The sequence below is a fragment of the Fonsecaea multimorphosa genome (assembly GCF_000836435.1).
Source record: "Fonsecaea multimorphosa CBS 102226 unplaced genomic scaffold supercont1.29, whole genome shotgun sequence".
In the NCBI taxonomy this organism is placed as follows: domain Eukaryota; kingdom Fungi; phylum Ascomycota; class Eurotiomycetes; order Chaetothyriales; family Herpotrichiellaceae; genus Fonsecaea; species Fonsecaea multimorphosa.
The window spans coordinates 41588-62417 of record NW_015971663.1 but is presented as its reverse complement, the minus strand read 5'-3'; the positions used below and the strand labels follow the sequence as shown (position 1 = coordinate 62417).

At 51.6% G+C, this 20830-nt stretch overlaps 6 protein-coding genes across 6 annotated transcripts; 2 read left to right on the top strand and 4 right to left on the bottom strand.

Moving 5' to 3' along the window:
* Positions 1-2780: 2780 nt before the first annotated feature.
* On the top strand, positions 2781-3026 carry Z520_10260 (uncharacterized protein; the record flags this gene model as incomplete). The annotated part of the gene is made up of 2 exons (XM_016780753.1): positions 2781-2887; positions 2954-3026. The coding sequence occupies 2 exons, from the start codon at positions 2781-2783 to the stop codon at positions 3024-3026; spliced, it is 180 nt and encodes a 59-aa protein (XP_016628046.1).
* Positions 3027-3699: 673 nt separating this feature from the next.
* On the bottom strand, positions 3700-5796 carry Z520_10259 (uncharacterized protein; the record flags this gene model as incomplete). The annotated part of the gene is made up of 1 exon (XM_016780752.1): positions 3700-5796. The coding sequence occupies one exon, from the start codon at positions 5794-5796 to the stop codon at positions 3700-3702; it is 2097 nt and encodes a 698-aa protein (XP_016628045.1).
* Positions 5797-6134: 338 nt separating this feature from the next.
* On the top strand, positions 6135-10391 carry Z520_10258 (uncharacterized protein; the record flags this gene model as incomplete). Its single annotated transcript, XM_016780751.1, has 1 exon — positions 6135-10391. One exon carries the CDS (start codon positions 6135-6137, stop codon positions 10389-10391), a length of 4257 nt encoding a protein of 1418 aa, XP_016628044.1.
* Positions 10392-11118: 727 nt separating this feature from the next.
* Z520_10257 (uncharacterized protein) lies at positions 11119-13189 on the bottom strand (the record flags this gene model as incomplete). The annotated part of the gene is made up of 4 exons (XM_016780750.1): positions 11119-11782; positions 11836-12650; positions 12728-13071; positions 13117-13189. The coding sequence occupies 4 exons, from the start codon at positions 13187-13189 to the stop codon at positions 11119-11121; spliced, it is 1896 nt and encodes a 631-aa protein (XP_016628043.1).
* A 2841-nt stretch (positions 13190-16030) lies between these two features.
* On the bottom strand, positions 16031-17673 carry Z520_10256 (uncharacterized protein; the record flags this gene model as incomplete). Its single annotated transcript, XM_016780749.1, has 6 exons — positions 16031-16159; positions 16254-16792; positions 16855-17089; positions 17182-17284; positions 17412-17445; positions 17517-17673. 6 exons carry the CDS (start codon positions 17671-17673, stop codon positions 16031-16033), a joined length of 1197 nt encoding a protein of 398 aa, XP_016628042.1.
* A 969-nt stretch (positions 17674-18642) lies between these two features.
* Positions 18643-20780, bottom strand: Z520_10255 (uncharacterized protein; the record flags this gene model as incomplete). The annotated part of the gene is made up of 3 exons (XM_016780748.1): positions 18643-19310; positions 19362-20226; positions 20283-20780. The coding sequence occupies 3 exons, from the start codon at positions 20778-20780 to the stop codon at positions 18643-18645; spliced, it is 2031 nt and encodes a 676-aa protein (XP_016628041.1).
* Between the last annotated feature and the right edge of the window lie 50 nt (positions 20781-20830).

Sequence of the window (20830 nt, the reverse complement as noted above, 5' to 3'; positions counted from 1 at the left end):
TTTGGAAGGGAGAAGAGAAAGAGGGAAAAAGGTGGGAGGGTGAGAGGAATTCGCACGGAGAGGGGATGCTGCAGCAGGTGTGCAAATGAGATAGTAGAGGGGGAGGAGGCTAGGAACTGGACAAGGCTTTAGCCTGAAATAAGGCTGCGGAGGGACCCTTTTTTTCACTGAACGAGGCACTGTAACTCGACCGTGCCAGGACACCTCGGAGGGGGGCAGGTGGCCGTCGCGCACTCGCACGCACTCGCAATCAGCCTCAGGCATTCGGTCAGGCTCTCGCTCCTCTCGCTTCAGCACCGAGTCAGGCTTCAAAAGACCCAGAAGCACCCAGGATTGTCACTACCCGCTAGCCCTGTTCACTCCCGTCAACCTCCTCCGAAGCAACCTTCTTTCTCTCCTTCTCCACGCTTTCTCATCCAGAGAATTCAACAAGCACGTTTCTATGGCCCATGTCTGTTTTCCCATCTGTTCTGCCCTCGTTCCCTCGCGATTGCAGCATCCTTCCATAGATCCCCTCATCCTCTAAGAGCCAAACCTCGAAACTAACCTGCGGCCGTTGTGCGCAGAAATCAATCACAGTGGCGGCCACCCTTATCATCGAGAGATTTGCACAACCCGCCGAGTAGCAGCAAGGCCCAACTGCCAGCAAGCCCTTCCAAATCCAAATGGGCAGAGATCTGCCGAGGCTGCACGACAAGGTGGTGCGAAAGCCACCCCCAGCCAGGGCCACATCACGGCACAGAAAAGAGGGGGCACAGCCCAACACACCGAGACACCATCCAAGGGAGTGCGTCGTGACAGGCTCTGACAGGACAAGGCTTTGGAGAATGGCCAGGGAGCGCACCGCTGACTGGACAGGCTAAAGCACGGCCTTCCCACAAAAGATATTGCCTCCGAGAAGGTTAACCGGGAGACCAATGGCGATGGCAAACGAAGTCATTGCCCCCTACAAGAGGACCAGCCAGCCCATCAGCTCATCAGCCCATCAGCACCAAATGCTACCAAATAGATACGAAAATTAGGGGATTTCGCGCCCGCCCTCCAACTCGACCTTCCCAAAACTGCTGGCCACCACGCACTGTTGCATCTCGCTTTTGCCTCACTACCACCAAGGCCACTGATGCTCGGTGGGTTTGCAACGAATCGACTACGAATCAATCATCTTCTCGCACCAGTCTACTTAACAATGATTGATGTCTTCCGAAATCTCTAGTTTTGTGCCCAGCCTGATCTCCCTGACCTGTGACCCCGAATTCCAGCCTACCCACACAAGGCTTTGAGCCTTGCCACAGCTCAACAATCATGGCTGGTTGGGCCCCAACCGCCGCCCAGCCTGGTGACTGAGTAGGCTATCTTGACATGGAATTTGTCCATGTCCCAGATGGGCCGCGTATGATCTGGTCAGACTCAACCGTCTCACCCTGGCTCGCGGAGCACCCTCCAAACCTGTGTGGGTGTCTCGGGATAACCACACCGATGAATCTGTTGGCATACGACGTACCAAAGAGTTTCACGAGGACCGCTTCCTTGATGTGTCTGGCAAGTATGTCAAAGCAAGAAATGATTTCTACGAATAGCCGCGACCTCGGTCCACCTGTTGAGCTCCAAGCAGGTTTCCCTCTCCACACTGATATCGCAATTCCCAGCCACATGTCGGAATCGGCTAGACCTATCGCACCTTCCCTTTTCAATTTTCGCATGGCTCTTGCGTTATCGGAAGGTCAAGCAAACAACCCAAAGCTACCGTCGCAATCACAATCGCAGCACTTAAACAACGAGAGGCACCATTAGCACGCCGGCGCAAGAGATTGAGTGTTTGGCCCTGTTGACAGGGAACAGTTATATCCTCCCGGCGGGAAATTACACCCCAAGCCCCCAGGTTGCCTCCCTTCCATTCCTTCATCCCGCTATTCCTGTACTGGGGATAGCCTTACCCCGCACTCGCACTGTGCACTGACCGATCGGCCTGAAGCCTTCAGACTTTTCACCCTCTGGCTCGTGGGAATTTGGCGGCCGCCGAAGCGAATGTCCCACCGGGTGCGCGGAATTTCGGCTGGAGGTCACGTTGCATCTGCTAAGCGAGAATTTTCTGGCACCTTCCGGAGAATAGATTCTCCTTCTCCGCATTTCCACGGCACGTCGGCAGGGCTGCGGCACAGCCTTTTTGCAAAAATTCTCTGCCCTTCTCCGCCTATTGTTTTCTGCTACGTAACTCATTCCTCCTTCGACCATTCCATGACACATAGTTGATTCTTTCCTTGCAACAACATCCAATCTTTTTGACGCCTTCTGCCATTCTCCCTGGATGTTTCAGCGCCTTCAGAATTTTCAGTTGCTCGTGATCAAGAAAAGACTTGGTGCAATCGCGCAAAGTCACCAACATCTGATGTCACCCATGCGGTGTACAATGAGGCTATGGAGCGCCACGGCGTCTGCGTCGTTGCCTTCTCACCAATCGCACAGTTGAGATCCCCTTCTGCTCGCTTGATCAAGCTGAAAATTTTCCCGTGTTACCATCTGACCTCCTAGTATGGACCCCCTTACCCCGGATTTCTTGGTTATAAAAAGGACCCAGTCTGCGTAGGAACCTGGGGCTGGTCTACCACACATGAACAAGCATTGATACAAGCACTTCCATCTTCAAACCATAGTCAATCCACGAACATCTGAGAATCCGGAACATCCACAAGAGCATCCAAGACAAAGTTACACACTTCACATCACTGCAGAGGCCATCTCTTAGTCTTCTCGCTACACAACTTACTCAAAAGACAACCGCAATGTCTTCTGCCGGCCGCACATCCGTCTCCTCCAACGGCTCTGCATCGTCCATTCCTGAACCCGCTCCTCGGCAAGTCGCATCAGTCTGCTACCCAAAGGGCAAATGGTACGACTGCCTTCGTCCAACAACGACTCCTTACGCAGGATTTGGTAACATGACCAACTTCGCCAGCATGGCCGGCGACGGATCCGTGGAGAATGCTGGGGAGAGCTGGACGAGAGAAGTTTACGGCAAGATGAAGTGAACTCGGAGCTTGACGATGAAATGAATCTCTACGAGTGACAAGGACATGTTTCGATTTGTACAGCACTATGAACTGCTTCCTTGGTGTAATTACGACTGTGGCTCTGGATAATGTTGGATAACGGAGCTAGAGGCAACGACTTTCGCCAGGCTTCTGACGGTATGGGGCACGCCTTGAAGCCGTTGGTCCACAATGAGCTGGTTTGTGAAGGGCGTTAATTTTTGTTTCCTGGGCATTTTTGTCGACGAGGATCAGCTGCTTGCTACTGGGATCTTTTCACGGCGTTGGTAGGGGCATGCATTTTCATGAGCGATTCAGATCATCCATTAGGCGTCCTGCAAAGCTGGATCTGAGTTGAGTATGGAACAATGAGACAATCTTCGTTTACTGGGGTAGTGATCAACAATCAATTGCATTGCATTGCCATTGTTCAGTTATTTAGTAACCAAGCTTCGAGGCTTCGAGATGATTCTCGTTTGGAATGACAACCTTGAATCGATCCCGCGAAAGATCTTGTTGGATCTCGTTCCATGTGTTTTTCTTGGGTGTGTTGCGTCCACGAGGCACTTGGACGTTGTCCCAAGAATGATATGACGTCACTCACTGTATTTCGCCACCGTTGCCACCGTTGCCACCGTTGCCACCGTCTCCTGCATCGCCGCCTGATGCCCGTTCAATCACTCAGAGCCACGCCATTCTTCGTCTCTTCTGCCTTGCCAGGCGTGTCAGGAGCAGAAGCGGGATCAGCTAAATCCGCCATTTCCGCGTCTTCGATCTTGGAGGCTGTGGCTTCTACAGGCAGATCCGGGACTGGCCGAGGCGTGGATTGCGATATGTCACGCACCGCATCTGTCTCCCCTTCGTGTTGTGATTGTGTTTCTGCATGGTCGTCGCCATATCCTTTTTCCTCTGCAATTCCATTCTCTTTCCCTTCAGCCTTCCCTTTGGCCTCTTCCGCCTCAGCCTCGGCCTCTCCACCCTTTTCGCCTTGGTCGTCGAGGGTGTCAGCCCCCAGCAGAGCTTTCAAGTCGCCTCCATACTGCACCTTCTCGCACATAACGAACCGATTCTTGCTGGCACGCAATGCCCTCCACACCTTTCCGGCCTTTCTCTCTTCAATCTCCTTCTTTTCCTCGTCTGTCATCGCAAAATCCATGTCTAGGTCATCCCGCTCAACACCCTTGTAGTATTCCTCTAAACTTGGTACCTGACGGCGTTTTGAAGGATGCTTGAGGGCTTCGAGAGGTTCAACTTTCGAGAGGAAAGCTAGGTCAGCTGCCCCGGGCGGGTTGACTAGCGGTGCTCGTGCCGACTCTGTAAGTTTCGTGAGCGTATCCTGGGATTCGAGATATATCTGCGGCGAGACACCATCGCGCGATATCGACGGACAATTCTCAGCTTTCCATCGCACCCAGTTTTTGTCTCTCGACAAGATCGTGTCTACCATGCGGTAGTAGAATTTCCCTTCATTGCCGTTTCCGCCTTGTTGTAGATAAGCTGCAATTTGCGAACGAGTAGAATGTGCCCACTTGGTATCTTCTTCGGAGAGAACGAAGGGGTATAGTACCGATTTGTTGGTAAGACCTTCGAATTTTGCTTTGGCGATCGGAGATAGACTGAGCAAGAAGTCGAGCATGATCAGTGCTTGTACGAGGATGTGTCTGCGAAAAGCAATGTCGTGAATTTCGAGATCGAACAAATCTCTGTTTGTCAAGTATTTGGGATTGAATGTCGACGTCAAGACGGACGACATGTCAACATCATGGCGCTTGCGCTTCAAGCCGCGTTTCACATCGGTAGGATTTGTAGAAGAGCCTGAACTATTCGAGACTGATTTGAAGCAGGAGAGGGTCTCAGCCATGCCGTCTTTGAATGCAGTCATGTTGGCAGGATCGAAAAGCTTCGTGGGAGAAGAAAAGAAGGATTGGAGAGACCAGAACTTGGGATACAGCGCGTCGAGGTCCGGGGGCTGCTCCTTGGGCTCCGATCTGGAAGTCTTAGGGACTGGTGTACTTCTTGCCGCCCTCTCGTGATCTTGAACCTGGCTATTTGATGCAGGCGTGTGGGCGCCTGAGGTTGCTTGCGGTGTGTCTGTGTCGAGTTCCATCGGCTTGATAGCATCTTCTGACTTGACGGGCGTTGGATCGAAAGTAGTGACATTCTCTACGTGAAACTCTCCACGCAGATTGACCGAGCTCTTGTCGCCGAGTGGGAAGCTTTGGAAGAGGAAGATGAAGACTCGCCCGCAAAAGACGGTATCCTCAGCTCGCGACAGTCTCCTGAGCAATTCGTTGCAGCATCTGAGAATGACCAAGTTCTTCTGTTTGAAATGTTTCGCCGTCATTCTTTCTCTGCGCGATTCTAGGTAGTCAAAAACTTTTCTGCAGCCTTCAATCGTTTGACTGTCCAGCAGCTCCTCGACCAGCCAAAAGCCTAATCCTGGTTCGCATAATTCGTTGTCGGATAGGATGTTGATGATGTCTAGGAGGACCCAGACCTGGGCGAACGCTGGCTCCGAGATATCAACCGTAGCAACGATGTCGACAACGATCTCGCGACAGACGGTTTCAACAGCAGCATTGTGTACTTGAAGTGTCTCGGGAACGATCGCTTCGCGAACTCCTTTTATTCTGTCGAGCAGCTCCGCACACTCGGTCTCGTGAACGGGGGAATCAATATCACCGTCCTCCCGCGCTCCAGCAAGGCTGTGCACATAGGACTCAATCACGGGCTTGTAGGTCGCGACGGAGGGAACGCTTGTGGCAGCCATGTTCGTTGCAACGCGAGGGGACGAGACGGAGGTTGGAGGCAGAAATGTCTGATCTGGGCCGCTTCCATCAAGGAACAAACACTCAGATGATGTCAGAGCGGAGGAGGAATGTCTACCTAGGTATGGACTAGAAAGACATTATCATGAAAAGGTGAGTGCGTGAATGCCGAGAAGGTAATGTTGTTTACTCCGCAGGTTGGGAAGCATTGCTGTTGGCTTTGCGGCTCTGCGGAGAAATTTAATTTTCTCCAGGCGCAGTTACAAACTCCCCCAGAAATCGCAGTTGAATCTGACCTCGCCACTCTTTTGCACCCACAACTCGCGTGTTTTCACGGTCAATGCGCCTTCAACTGCGGCCGGCGATGGCTCCAGCCCTAGATGTGCAAGCCGACGTCAGCATCCAGGCCGACGACTCTGTCGATCCGTGGGAAGAGCTGGCTAAAAAGTACTGGTGGGACAGAGACACTGCACCTACCAAGGTCAAACCAGAAGTGATCAAGGCAGCAATTTGGGATCCTCTCGAACAAGGCTCTTTTCCCTTCCACTGCCTCGCAGCTCTTGAAAACTACCAGATTCTCGAAAGATTTCTTTGGCCGACCTTCTCGTCAGAGTCTTCCAATCATCATGTCTTGCTGATCGCGGTCTTCTTCAACGTGAAGCAACGGGCACGTCTCCATGACTGGTTCTTATTCGCCGATCGCCCAGCACAGTTCTCAAGCCTCCTTCGCCGGGTCCTATCCTTGAACCTCGACTCTTCTCTGTCCATCTTTCCCCGCTTGTCTCTCCTCCATTTTGTGCTCGGTGCATTCCAGTCTCTGGAAAATGAACAGGTGCGCAAAGAGTGCGCCCCACTTGTGTCGATTTCAATATGGCATAATCTACACAATGAAAAAACAAGAGAAGGACTTCTGGAGGCGACTCCAGCAAGAAAGAAAGCATGGAGGGCCGCTGCGCGAAGATATGATGCAGCAGATCCAGAAACTCAAAGCCGTTTGCGGTTCGATCGAGCATGGCTGTATACGATGCTGATCGACTTCATTGCAAGGCTCAACGCGTCGAAGCTGGTTCACTCTCAAGAAATGGTCTACTTTGAGCGGTTTTTGGAATTCTTGGTCGACCTGACAAGTCAATTGCCCACAAGACGGTATACAAATCCTCTGTTGAAAGACGTCAACATCATCCCCATAATTCGAACGTCAAAGGTGTATCAGAGAGAGGACGCAGTTCTTCTGCGTGACCTAACCGATCTTCTCGAACATTTCCAGACCTTTGCGATAGATGAACTGGGAGGCGCAGAAGAAAGACGTGACAGCTTGCGCAGGGGACATTATCAAGCATTGGAGAGGCTGCAGCGAGTAGCACTCCAATATTTTGGAGACAAATTGAAGGTTCTGGCACTGTCGAACTTCGGTAGCATCGACAAAAGAAGCGAGCTAGAGTCTCACTTTTCTGCGTTGACTGATGCTGAAATGCAGGAGCTATGTACGCAGCTTGAGTTTCGAACTAGCTATCCCCCGGCTGCTGGAATTACCGCGACCCGCGCAATTATGATGGAGACACTCTTGTCATCCTTCACCAAGCCTCGAGATTTCCGTGAGGTTGTCGCCCAGTTAGCAGTTCTGCCGACAGCAATCTCACTATATGACCCAGCGTTGCTGAGGAACGAGCACTACGATGGCTCCCGGCCGCTTGGACTTCCCAAGTTGAACCTGCAATACCTCACCATCAGCGACTTCATGTGGCGATCGTTCCAGCTCTATCAGGCCGAAGCATTCTATGGTATAAGGAAGGACATGGAAGGCATTGTGAAGCGAATGAAGCCCAAAATAGGCCGAGATCGGAACAGCACGGTATTCGAAGGGTTCTCGAAGATGGCTCTTCCGATCGCAGAGCCTGCCGTCATTGAAGTCGGTCCACCGAAAGTTGGTAACCTCAAGCCCAGCTTTGTGAGAGTGGAAGTCATACTGGACGTCAGTCGCCTCACGGACGTTATCAGAAGAGAATGGGACAATCTTAGACCGCGTGACGTTGTATTTCTCCTAGCGGTGAATGCCACCAACGGTTCCCAACTTCTTACCAATGGTCATTCTATCGACCAAGGCAGCGAACAAAGAATGTTCACCAGTCTCAGAGCGGCCGAAGTCGTCCATGTCCTGGACGATGACGGGCGAGCTCTCAGAGGTACGCAAGCAAATGGATATACCTCGAGGCCTAGACGGAGGCGTCTGCTGCTTGACTTGGATGCAAGTGCCTACGCTGTCGACATGCAGAAACCAGGCCGGGTCGTGTCAGAACTCGCATCTCTGAACGTTATTGCTCGCAGGCAAGGACGAGAAAACAACTTCAAACCTGTTCTGGAGACTATCCAAGCTCTGGTTTCCTTGGAGACTGTGCTTCCATCGTGGCTGCAAGAGGTCTACCTAGGCTATGGTGATCCACGGGGTGCTTCATTTCCGTCACTTTCGAATCACATCGAATCCATAGACTACCTGGATACATTTCTTGATTGGCAGCATCTCCTAGACAGTTTTCCGGGGAAGACTGTGGATACTGGCGCTGGTCACTCCACTCCCATCGAACCACCTTACGTCCTTCAACGCGCGATGAACACTTCGGCCGAGCCCTCAGCAAACCCGAAGAAGCGACGTCGCGATCAAATGGAGCAAGACTCATCTATGGTCAAAGTTTCGACCTACAAACCCCGCAATACTGGACCGTATCCAATGGACGCCCCGAGGAAGAACACGATACGCTTCACGGCGAGGCAGGTAGAAGCTATTGTATCTGGAACTCAACCTGGGCTTACTATTGTCGTTGGACCTCCCGGGACGGGCAAGACCGACGTTGCAACTCAAACCATCAACTTACTCTACCACAACTTTCCATCGGAACGCATCTTGCTTGTTGCTCACAGCAATCAAGCGCTCAACCAGCTTTTCCAGAAAATTATCGCACTTGATATCGACCCTCGCCACCTGTTGCGATTGGGGCATGGTGAAGAGGATCTGGACTCGGAGGCGTCCTACGGTAAATACGGTCGGGTGGAGTCTTTCCTGGAGAACCGCCAATTCTATCTGTCTGAAGTCAGCCGTCTTGCGGCTTCAATTGGCGCTGAAGGAGCACATGGCGCTTCGTGTGAGACTGCCGACTATTTCAATCAAGTCTTCCTCAGACCTGCTTGGCAACGATTCTGGGATGTCGCCAATGCAGAAAATGCCAATCTCGAGTCCGTCCTCAGTTCTTTCCCCTTCTACAAATACTTCAGCAACGCGCCTGTTCCAACGCTGTTCCCTCCGGATGCTACGACGGAAGAAGCGCGGGAGATTGCGTCCGGCTGTCAGTATCATATTGAAAAGATCTTCTCCGAACTGGAGTCGATCCGACCTTTTGAGATTCTGCGCGCTGGTCGCGATCAAGCAAATCACCTCTTGGTAAATGAAGCACGAATCATTGCCATGACATCCACACACGCAGCCATGAGGAGGTCCGAAATAGCTGAATTGGGCTTTCATTATGATACTTTGATCATGGAAGAAGCAGCACAGATCACCGAAATCGAAACCTTTATTCCATGCGTGATGCAAGACCCGGACCTGAAGACCGGCGAAGTGCCCTTGAAGCGGATCATTCTCATAGGAGATCATCTGCAGAATTCCCCAATCATCCAGAACATGGCTTTGCGCCAGTACGCCAACTTCGAACAATCCCTTTTTCTACGTCTCGTCCGCCTGGGCGTCCCTACCATCCACCTCGACCAACAAGGTCGTTGTCGCCCTTCGATCGCCAGCCTCTTCAAATGGCGCTACAACAACTTGGGTAACTTGCCCCACCTCGTCTCGCAGCCGGAATTTTCACGCGCCAACGCGGGTTTTCGCTATGACTACCAATTTATCGATGTCCCCGACTATCAAGGAGCTGGCGAACGCGAACCCACACCGCATTTTATTCAAAATCTCGGAGAGGCGGAATATGCAGTGGCGTTGTACCAGTACATGCGCCTCCTTGGATATCCGTCGCACAGCATCTCTATCCTCGCTACATATGCTGGTCAGAGGTCGTTAATCCGTGACGTGCTAGAACACAGGTGCAAGAACAACTCGCTTTTCGGTATGCCGAGGATCGTGACAACTGTCGACAAGTATCAAGGCGAGCAAAATGACTACGTCATCGTGAGCATGACAAGGACTCGGTCGGTGGGATATCTTAGGGACATCAGGAGATTAACTGTCGCCTTGTCCCGCGCAAGGCTCGGATTGTATATCCTTGGTCGAAAGGAGCTCTTTGCAAGCTGCTTTGAGATGAAGCCGGCCATGGATATCTTGTTGCAAAGACCGGATAAACTCGTTGTGACCACTGGGGAGGTGTTTTCTACAGCTCGCTTGCTCGAGGAAGAAGTGGTAGATATATCGGAGATGGAAGGCGTGGAGCACCTTGGCCAATATGTGTATGATATGACGCAGGCGAAACTTGCGGCTTTGGGCGGACAGGTCAACATTCAGATAGAGAAGGACGAGCAAGATGGCTATGTGGCTGAGGAGCCGGAGGGTCTCGGCGCAGACGTAGGAGAGGAGGATCCGTTGCACGAGATGGATTAAGTAGACCGATCGCGATGAACCCAGAATACCCAATTGTTATGCTACTTGATTAGTGGGGAGGTTGAGGACCGCTCATTCCGAGGCATCTGAACTGCCGATTCCTTTATCATCAAATGTATGCCCCTCCCTAATTCTGTCAAATTTATTGCGCAACTGCGACAATTTCTCTTTGTTTGAAGTGATTGTATTCGGAAGAATCCCTATTCTGTACGGTCTCTACTCAAAAAGCGACGGACACTAGAACGCGTTAAGAATGGGAGCCAAAACGGAGAAGTGGTTGTGGAGTCGACGTCAACATTGAGTAGGAGAGCCTGACACAGAGCACACACGTTGTCTGATATATATACAGTACTCAACTATGACAAGATAGTCGCTATATCGCAAACACCTAACTTAGATCTGATGTTATTGATAAGGATAGGAAGACTGCTGAGTCAAAGAGGAGGTTGAATACCCATGTAAACGATTATGACCTGATAGCCAACGGTGAGTCGCCTCTATTTTGTTACTTTACCAACCTATTCTCGCCAGAATATGCTAATAGTGCTCGATGTCAGCCCGTCGTCTCGAGAGATACATGTCCCACGATGTAGATGTACAAGAGACGCATTTAGATAAATGATTGGTTTATATCTAGAATAAAAAGTATACTTTTGATTTCGGGGTCGTTTGGCTCATTTCTCAATTTTCCTTTCCGAGCTCGATGCCGAGCCGCCTTGCCCCATGCTCAAAGTCGAGCAATGTCCAGGTTTTCTCTAGAGTACCTCCCCGCATCGCGCCCCTTAGACGTGCCACGGAGACCCAATTCCCGAATAAAGATGTCAGCCGCTTTCTCCCCGACTAACAGAGCAGTGTTGTTTGTATTTGCTCCCACGTTCTCAGGCACAATGCTCAGGTCTGCCAGCTTCAAGCCTTTGATGCCATACACGCTCAAGTTGGCATCCACAACGCCCTTCTGTTCCCTTGGTGCCATCTTGCATGTTCCCAATGAGTGCCAGGTCGTAGTCACAATCTTCCTGATATTCTCTTCGATAGCCTTGTCGTCCTCGGGCGTATACTCGATGCGTTTGGCGTCATCGGCAACAGGACCATCTGCCCTTTCGACGACAGCAGCTTGTGATCCTGGAGGGAACTTGGGATGATCGGCTGCCAACTCGCCGCGGAATATGTTCATGCGACGGAAAATCTCGCGCTGAGTCTTGTACGCCCAGATGTGCTTCTTGACATCAATTTCGTTGGGGTCCTTTAAGTAGCCAACGTCGAAATCAATAGGGTCGGAAATGTTCGGCCCTGTGATGTGTATGTGCCCGCGCGAATAGGGATACGCCGTCCAATTGGCTATAGAAACATACTCGGAGTTATCCGGCAATGTAGCATGATCACCAAAGAAGCTGTGTCCGTATCAGTATGATGGAGGGTTATGGTAGCCGATCATTCCTCTTACCTCAAGTACATGGCGATGATCATCAGAGGTCTGTCAGGGGCGTTCTTGAAATCTCGATCCCAGACTCTCTTAAACTCGGGTCCGAGCTTTTCAACTTCAGGCTCAGTGGGACGGAACTTGCCTGAGGCATCCATGGAATTCCAACCCAGCTGCTTATTGTTCTTCCTGATTTCCTCTTGCACATTCAGTCGCCCGTCGGCAAAAGCGTTGATAGTTTCGTTCGGCGTCAGGCTGGTTCGATAAGTGTACAGTGTCAGGTGATGATCCTGGTAGCCATGTCCTACACCGGGTAAGTCCTCGACAACTGGAACTCCAGCGCGCTTGAGAATTTTCGGGTCGCCAATTCCCGATCGCTCAAGAATCAGTGGTGTAGCATTCGCGCCGGCCGAGACGATTACCAGTCTCGAGGCACGGGCAGTAAGGAGAGACTTTCCACGAGCGGCGGCTTGGAATTTGGGATTCGGTCTGTACTCGACACCAACGGCTCTTTTTTTATCATCCAGGAGGACTTTCACAACTTGGTTCTCTGTCAGGACATGCAAATTTGGATAGTGTCCGCTCTGCAGCTTCGGGTGAAGGAACCTGTGGGCAGCATCCTGGCGTCTTCCATCTGGGCCAACGTAGCGCAGCCAACGCTCGGTACCGTTGTTAGAGTCAAGATTTTGCAAATCCTTCAGTTCGCGGTAGCCAATTTTGGCCGCGGCTTCAATGAAGTCGTTCTCGGCACGAGTAGCTCTGAAGGTGCCGCTGGAGACGTTCACGGGACCACTGTCACCATGCAGCTCCTTTTCACCTCGGCCATGGTAGGTTTCAAACTGGTGAGATTATTAGATGGGTCTCGAATCTAGCGAGCGATGAGGCCAGGGTCTTTCCCAGGGTTGGTCCTCCCTACCTTCTTCAAGAACGGCAACAGCTCTTTCGACGACCACCCAGGCGTCTTCCATGACTCGAGGTCAGATCGTTGAGCCCGAGTGTACACCATCCAGTTGATCGAACTCCCTCCGCCGAGAGTCCCGCCTGAAGGGACGACGGGCTCCCTGTCTGCAAGCTGTGGTGCCCTGTTGCCCTTCCAGAAGAGTGTGTATTTGCTGTCGTGATTAAGGTTCAGTGGGAAAAGGGCGGGCTGCACCACCTGGGGTACGTTATAGTTGTTCATGCCCTGCTCGATGACCAGAATCGACAGATTTGGGTCTGATTCGGCGAGACGAGAAGCAATCACGCACCCAGCCGTCCCTCCTATTATGCGAGTTCGTCAGCAAGAGAGATATTGTGGATGGGAACCTCGAATCTTGCCTCCGGCCACAATAACGTCCACCTCTTGGAACTCCTCTGGTAATTCTGTGAACAAACCCATGGTGAGACGAGGCCCTGGAGTTTCTGTGCGAGAGTGTGTAGAAGCTTGGAGCTAGACGAGTGTCGCAGTGAGGATGAGTTGCGCTACCGCGATTGTGATCTTACGGAAAGCAGATGCTATAAAATGCTCATCCAACAAGCTATATAAGCGGGCAACCGGTCAGCTTCGCTCTTCGAGGACGAATATCTCGAGCTCCTCTCCCCCTCTCCTCTGTCTACCCCGCCATAAGGGGAATGATCCCCAGTGAGGGGAAAGAACATGCACATTTCCTTGGGAGGAGACTGTGACATCAAGCGAAGTATCTTCACCAATGATCCTATTGCTCAGCTCTTACCGGGCGTTCCATCCAGGATCAACGACGAAAGGCCTGAAGAGGAGAGGGGCGACGCAACTGGTCTTGACCCCGCGTCTCGAGAGGCTATCGGCTGTTCTCCGTATCCATCTCTACTCGTATGTAAGGCCGTTGGCGGGTCTCAGGTGGGCAGATGGGAGCAGGAATTATAGGAAACTAGCCGGGTCATCAGGAAATGAGGTTTGGTCAGTAGCTTTTCTGATCTTCCCCGCATTTTCAACTTTTATTGGGCATTTTCTCAACCTCTCCGCAGCTCCGCGGTGTGAAAGTCCACCGTGAGACGAGCTGTTGCGTCCAACATGTGAAATGACGTACTAAATTTGTATACAAAAATTAGTATCAAAGCGACCGCCGATCTCAAGTAAAGCTAGCCGCAAACCCTGGAGTAAGCTGCCTGTGGTTTTGCTTCTCTCCATACTGCTGGGCGGACGCGGTGGCCAAAGCTGTCCCAGATCCCCGCTGGTCTCGGCTTTTCGGGGCCACAGCTGACGACTTGCGTGAGATTGCAAGATAAGCAAAGCTGAGTTGTCAAGTTGTCCCAGAGCCGTCCCGAGCTGCAGCTAGGTGGGTATAGATGAGCCTGATGGCGGCAATGGGCGGAGAAGCTGAGGGTCAATATCACGAAGTGGGGAGAAATTGAGGCTGGCTGGGGATGCACCGGCAAACCCGAATATTCCACTTGTCTAATGTTTTGAATGGAGAAAGGAACAGTTGCAGCTAGTACAGCAACTACCGTCAACGGGCCTCGAGTCTCTGGACTGAATAAAGGATGATCCTATCCGGTGGACGATCATAATTGTCGATGACGTTCGCAGATGGTTTCCCCAAGTCCGAGCTTTCCCATATTCAGTCAGTAAATAAATATCCAATCAGAAGCTAGGGGGTGCCAAGTATACCTCCCTATTAGGTATATACCGTCTCCTAGAGATGGTGAGCCAAGGAAGTATTAAATGGCCATCTGACAGCAGAAGATCGCATATCTCTTTAATGAGATCCAGGTCACCTTCAGAAATAGGTGGCATACTCTGACACCGAGCAGACACCATTGTGGGAGATAGCCACAGTCAATCAATGGCGACGGAATGGCCTCCAGATCAGATATAGCTAATATTGTCAACAAACGCAGGCATATACGATATGACTTTCTCTGACCATCTGGTTACTGTAAAGTCCGAGACACTCCGTCACGGTCTCGTCTTCGCTGGGTTGATTCTTGCCTTCGGATATTCGGCGCCGAGGTGACGGTCCTGCCGAGCTCCATATGCAGCTATCATGCCCTCGAGTATTCATGCCTCACTGTTAGTATGTTGACTCCGAGACAAGATATGCTATATCTATTTAAGCAGAACGGCGATGCTATAAACCATCCCCAAGATCCAGCATACGCCCCCAGCGAGAAGGCTCCTCCACATCTCTCCGATCTCTGTTATCGACCAACCCAGCACTTGTGCATTCCTCCATTCAGACACGCGGTTCGTTCTAAAAAAAGATGGCGCCAAGGAAACACCTGCTGCCCGAAGACGGTTCGACTTTATATTCTCCTGCTATGATTCATAATGGTACCGTCTATGTTGGGGGAAATATCGGAATTATTGCCGCCACGATGAAGCTGGTTGAGGGAACCGTAGCAGACCGCACTGTTGAGCACCCTCTCCTTGTCCCTCGACGACATTTACGGCTGACGCTGGTTATCGGCTTTCAACCACAGAGACAGGCTTTAAACAATCTGAAAGCAACATTGGAGCGAGCGGGCAGCGGGTTTGATAAGACTTTGAAAATAACCGTATATATTACGAACATGGCGGATTACAACTTGATGAACGAGACCTGTACGCACTTTCTCTTACCCTCTAACCTCCAACCCTCCCGTCCACCCGTCTACCTTATCTTTTGCCACCTTTTCAAGCTAGGGTATACACACTCTGAGATCATTACTGAGCCGAGCGCAATAATACGACAGATCTCGAAATGATGCCAAATCCAAGACCTGCCCGAGCTTGTGTTTGTGTCAAAGAACTTGCCTTTGGGACCGATGTGAGTTATCACTAAGTCCAGGCGTGCATGAACGTTGTTCTGCCCTTGCGGCAGCTAGAACGACTTTGTCTGACATCCTGATGCAAAAAGGTCGAAATCGATTGTATAGCACATCTTTAGCATTGTCAATAGATATATTGGCATACTACTATCCGTAGGTTGGCCAAGTTTGCGGGCAACTCATGGAAGCGACTATATACCAGTGCTTGTAAGAACTCAAAAGGAGTCAGCCAAGGGTTCCTCACGTCATTCCACAACTTGGAGCTTTCCGTCGTTTTGAAATCCACCGAGCACGTATGCACATTCTATACTGTATATTGATCCGCAACACTGAAGTCATGTTCGATGATACTCACCGCCAAAAACAAACATTTATGAAAAGCTAAAGCCTCAAAAGTCTCCCCTCACTCAAGACAGCGAGCCGATCAGATGTGATATCTTTCAATGTTCGGCACCTATACCACTGTTAATCGAGATGAATCGTCAAGTGATAGACCAGATACAAACCCTGCGAGAGCCATAGTCTGTCGAAACTCCTGTGTTAGGATCTCTAAAGCCTTGACCACGCCTTGCTCTCCGCCGACCTAGTTTCCACAACACAACGTTAACACCGAGCACAATCTGGGACGCTCAAGAGAATGCATCTGCCCGCACGCGGATGCTGAAAGCGAGACTCACACATAGACCCCAGAGAGGGATTCTCCCAAGGAATACCATTTGGGCTCCCAGGGCGATGGCCTTGAATATGTCAGACCCTCGCCTGATGCCTCCATCGAACGCAACCTGGATGAGGCGGCGCCCATGCTGATCAAATGCCAAGGGCGCGCAATCTCTGAGGGCATCCAGACTTGCGGGAACACCATCTAATTGCCGACCCCCGTGGTTCGAGATCACGACCCCATCCACGCCGTACTTGATGGCCAACTTGACATCTTCAGGGTGGTAGATTCCCTTGACCCAAATCTGTAGTTTAGTCTGTGACTTCAACCAAGGGATCACTGTGTCCCAGGCCTCTCCGAGCTCTCTTTCGATATGGATGACGGACAAGAAGCCCTTGGCTCCCTTGTTAACACCCTCCTTCTCCAAGGAAGTCTCAACGAAGCGCATGTTCGGGAAATCTACCCCGGCAGGAAGGACGAAGCGGTTGCGGTACTCATTGAGCCGCCGACCGAGTACGGGAGTGTCGGCCGTGATAAAAACACCCTTGAAGCCGGCTTCTGTGGTGCAAGAAAATATATATCAGTAGGGGCCACGCGGTCGGACAGAGAACAGAGCTTACTCTCGATCCTGCGGATGGTCTGAATCGTCCGCTCTCTATTTTTCATGATAGTCAGGTGCATAATGTAAGGGTTACCGCTGCCTTGGCTTGCAACGTCTTCGATTGAAGCTGTCGACCAGGATGAAAGTCCCATGGGGATTCCAGCTCTGGCAGCCGCTCTAGATGTGGCCACTTCGCCCTCAGGGTGGGCCAGCCTGTGTGCTGCAGAAGGGGCAAAACCTATAGGTACTGGAATCTATACAGTCAACACAATTGTATCATCAGCACCGGGTCGTTTGTATGCGGCATGTGGAGTGTTGGCCGCTCATGGCCTGCTGTGTATTGTACCGGTGCTCCGAACATCTCCAAGCTGGAGTGGAGATCCTCAACATTTACCAACACTCTTGGTCGGATTTTGTAGCGATCGTAGGCCGCCTCGTTGTCCCGCAACCTTGAATCATACAATCAGTGTCAGTATTTGGTCTGACCCCAGGCGAGATGCAAGTCATGCGAGGAAAGGTTCCAGTGATGGTTGGTCCAAAATTCGGGAGGAGAAACCATATCAGATTTGGACGTACGTGATCATATCGTCAGCTCCGTCGTTGAAATAGTCTGATCTCTCAGAACAACATCAGCAAGACAGAAATCGGCCACGAGAAGGTGTAATTGGTGAGCGTGCCTACCTCGATACATCTTCGGAATCTTGTCCTGTGCCAGCTTCCGAAGGTCTGCGATGGTGAGGATGCTCTCCAGGTCTGCCGGCCGTCGAGGCTGCAGAGTTTCCGCGTTCAAATCATCTGAAGGCTCGACTGTGGCGAAGGACGCTGATGTGTGCCCCATTTCTGGTATCTTCCCGGGAGACGGTACTGTAGGCCTTCGAAGCTGTTGCACAACTGGTCATAGTATATATCAGGTCACTGGACCCCTCGACGTGCATGCGACCTGAGAGGCTCAGCACGTACTTCTCCGCTGGGATGATTGATCAACGTGGCCGAAGACTGGTGGTCTCATGTTGTATGGACTGCCCTCGCTTGCAGGGGGCATTTGGGCCCAGCCTCGGCCAGAGAGGACATAGATTGTCTGGATCGTGTGCCCGTGGATTTCGGGATTCGGTGTCTACTTCGCTGTTCCGGATGAGCGCAATCAATTGGCCTGTGGTTCTTCTCGGCGGCACAGAGTTCAGCAATTCAGGGGTGATAACCGGGGCAATACAGTCTAGCCGGAAAGTTGGAAGGCTAGTGAGGCCGAGAGCCTGTCAATCTGTCGGGGCCGAAGACTGAATACGAAGGACGGCGCAGGACGACACATCTTCGGTCATAATACTCGATGGTATCTACCTTGCGCCTCTGGTATTGTCTGAAGAGATAAGCGGAGATAAGTTGTGGACAAATGTGAGCACGGTTGACCGGGACAAGTTCACGCTGCAACTAGCCTTCCTGCAATGTCGAGGCCATCAGAGCTAGCTAACTAGTGTCACCGAAATATTCTGCTGTTCTGGTTAGGGCGTCAGCCGAAATTATCTCCATATGGCCCAAGATTGATGCCGGGACATTGCAACAGTGCCGCCGTTTCGTGCGCACGGGCTGTTCGTGGATTAAAACCTCCCCAAAATACCGGGTCTCAACCGCAGGAATGTTGTCTCTGCGATCACGATAACTATGGGGCCATCAGAGCACATGCCTATCCCTCCGCCGGATCTATATGCACAGGATTGGATCCTATCATGTTCCGACAGTCTAGACTCGCTTTCCAAAAATTCTATTACTTCATTTTGGACTTATGCGTCTTGCATTGCCGCCTCCATACGTATCAAGTGTCTCGCCTACATGCGTGATCTTCGTAGAGTTTGCTTCCGCCAGATAACTGACTACTTTGCGGCACATCCATGAGCGGGTTCTCTCCGAAGAAGCCACTTGGCTTCAGCGAAACTTGCATAGTCTCGCACGGCATGATTGGGTAGTCCTCGACCCGCACGGTGTGGGTTAGGGAAATGCTATGCCACAATACGATGTCTTCCTGATCCACGCTGTCTTTCCGGTTCGCCCACGCTGCCACATCACCCGTGCCATCTTCGGTGGCCTGGTCGACAGGCAAGGCAATCGATTGATTCGTCCAATTACCGGCGGCGAAGTACTCCCCTTCCCGATGCCGAGTCACCCAGTACGGATGTGTCGCGAAACGAGCACGCCGGGCGTGTTGGGAGTCAGGGTGCGCGAGCAGCATCTGCTTCATGGGGCTTGTGATGGCGTACGCCACAGGCTCACCGGACACTGGGTTAATGGATTTCTGATTCGTGATCTTGAAGGTGCGATTTGGCTGGAAGTCAAGATGGCCCGAGCTGGTGACCTTGGTCTTCTTGACGGCAAAGCCAACGCCGAAAGGGTTCAATTCGTCTTCCACTGGCATTGCCTCTACATCTTCGAAGACAACCGTGTTGTGGGATCCGTCGAGGTTCGGGTCAATGCGAAGGCTAAACACTGCCTTTGGTTAGTATTCAAAGCAGCTCGATTCGGCTCATTTGTAAATACCATGCTGATGATGAGAGGCAAGAACTCCCTCATTGACCGTCGTGCCCCACGGAACGCGGACTCCTCTGTCAATCAGCTGAGTGGCAACGATCCCGGTAGCTTTGATCTCATAGTGAATCCCAGCGGCCTGGTCGAAATGAAAGGCAAAAATGTAGTCGTAGTTTCCGACCGTCAGAATTGACTGCAAGACCAAAACTCGCGCGCGAATGATAGATACCAGTCCGCTCCGGTCATTAGTGTGTTTGTAACCAATGCCGTTGTCAATCTCGTGCATACATACCGCGTTGAGCTTGGGCACCGCCTCGCCTTTAGCATTGCTCACCAAGAAGGAGAAATATTTGATGAGTCCCAGGCAGTCGCAGCCCAATTGTAAGTTGTTGGCCATAGTTCCAGCGCCCACATCGCCCAGGTCGAATACAGATTTGCGATGAAAAGGACGCCGCGGATCAGCGTATGGAACTGCCATTTCGCTCAAAGATATCCGGTGAAACAGTTCCCGTCCGTCGAACGTCACGTCATGGATGACCATGCCTTCTCGAAAGTTGAAGGACAGGCGAAAGCGCCACTTTTGCCATTTGATCAAATGCCCGTCAACTGCGAAGGAGGCACCTTGAGGTTGAATGATCGATAGAGGCTTTAGATCCGTTCGAACAGGCTCTTCTCGGAGACTATGATGGAACTCTTTCGCTTTATGATGGACGAACTTTGGATCTTTGTTGACTCTTGCATCCGCACCTGTCGGGAGGTAGATGATCTCCACTAGACGGTACGTTTCGTTTTCGAAAACTGGTGCAATCGGAAGGGGAAAGTCATATGCGTTAGATGCATTTGTGGTGCGACGCGGGTCTCTGCAATACAGATAGCACTGTGTCGTCACATTGTGATCAGTCAAGTGTCGATTATCTTGGGCCTTGAGCTTACCTGAACCATTCGCTTGGTCTCGAGATCGTTTTCGCAGCCGTAAGACCACGTATTGCAGACAACCTCGGTGCCTTCAGGGAGCTCCAGTTTCTTCAAAGCCTCCTTGACCTGAGGATGCTCGGGCACTATACGTCTCAGTTCAGCCACCTCCTCTTCATCAAAGTTGGGATAGCCTGTCTTGCCCAGACTTGTCAATTGCTCGACTTGGCTCGTATCCAGGTTCACGAGCGCGCAGAAGAAATCAGAGCTGCCCCGGAGAAACCAAACCGCCTGGGTTTTGCGCGGAAGGTGTGGCAGAACAGATCCACCAGCACGTTCAGCCGCCAAATAAGGTAGTAAGATCTTTTTGGGCGGCTCAACGATGGATATGGATTTGAAGTGCACCGCGCCATCTGCATACTTGGACTTGATAAGAGCTGCCGTGGCTTGAATGTCGTTTGCGCTCAGAGGATCGAGAGGGTGAGCTGCTGTCCCTGGTGTGTCGGCGACGGAACCCATCGTGTGATTGATTAGTGTCGCACTGCGTAGGGCGACGATGAAGCAGACAA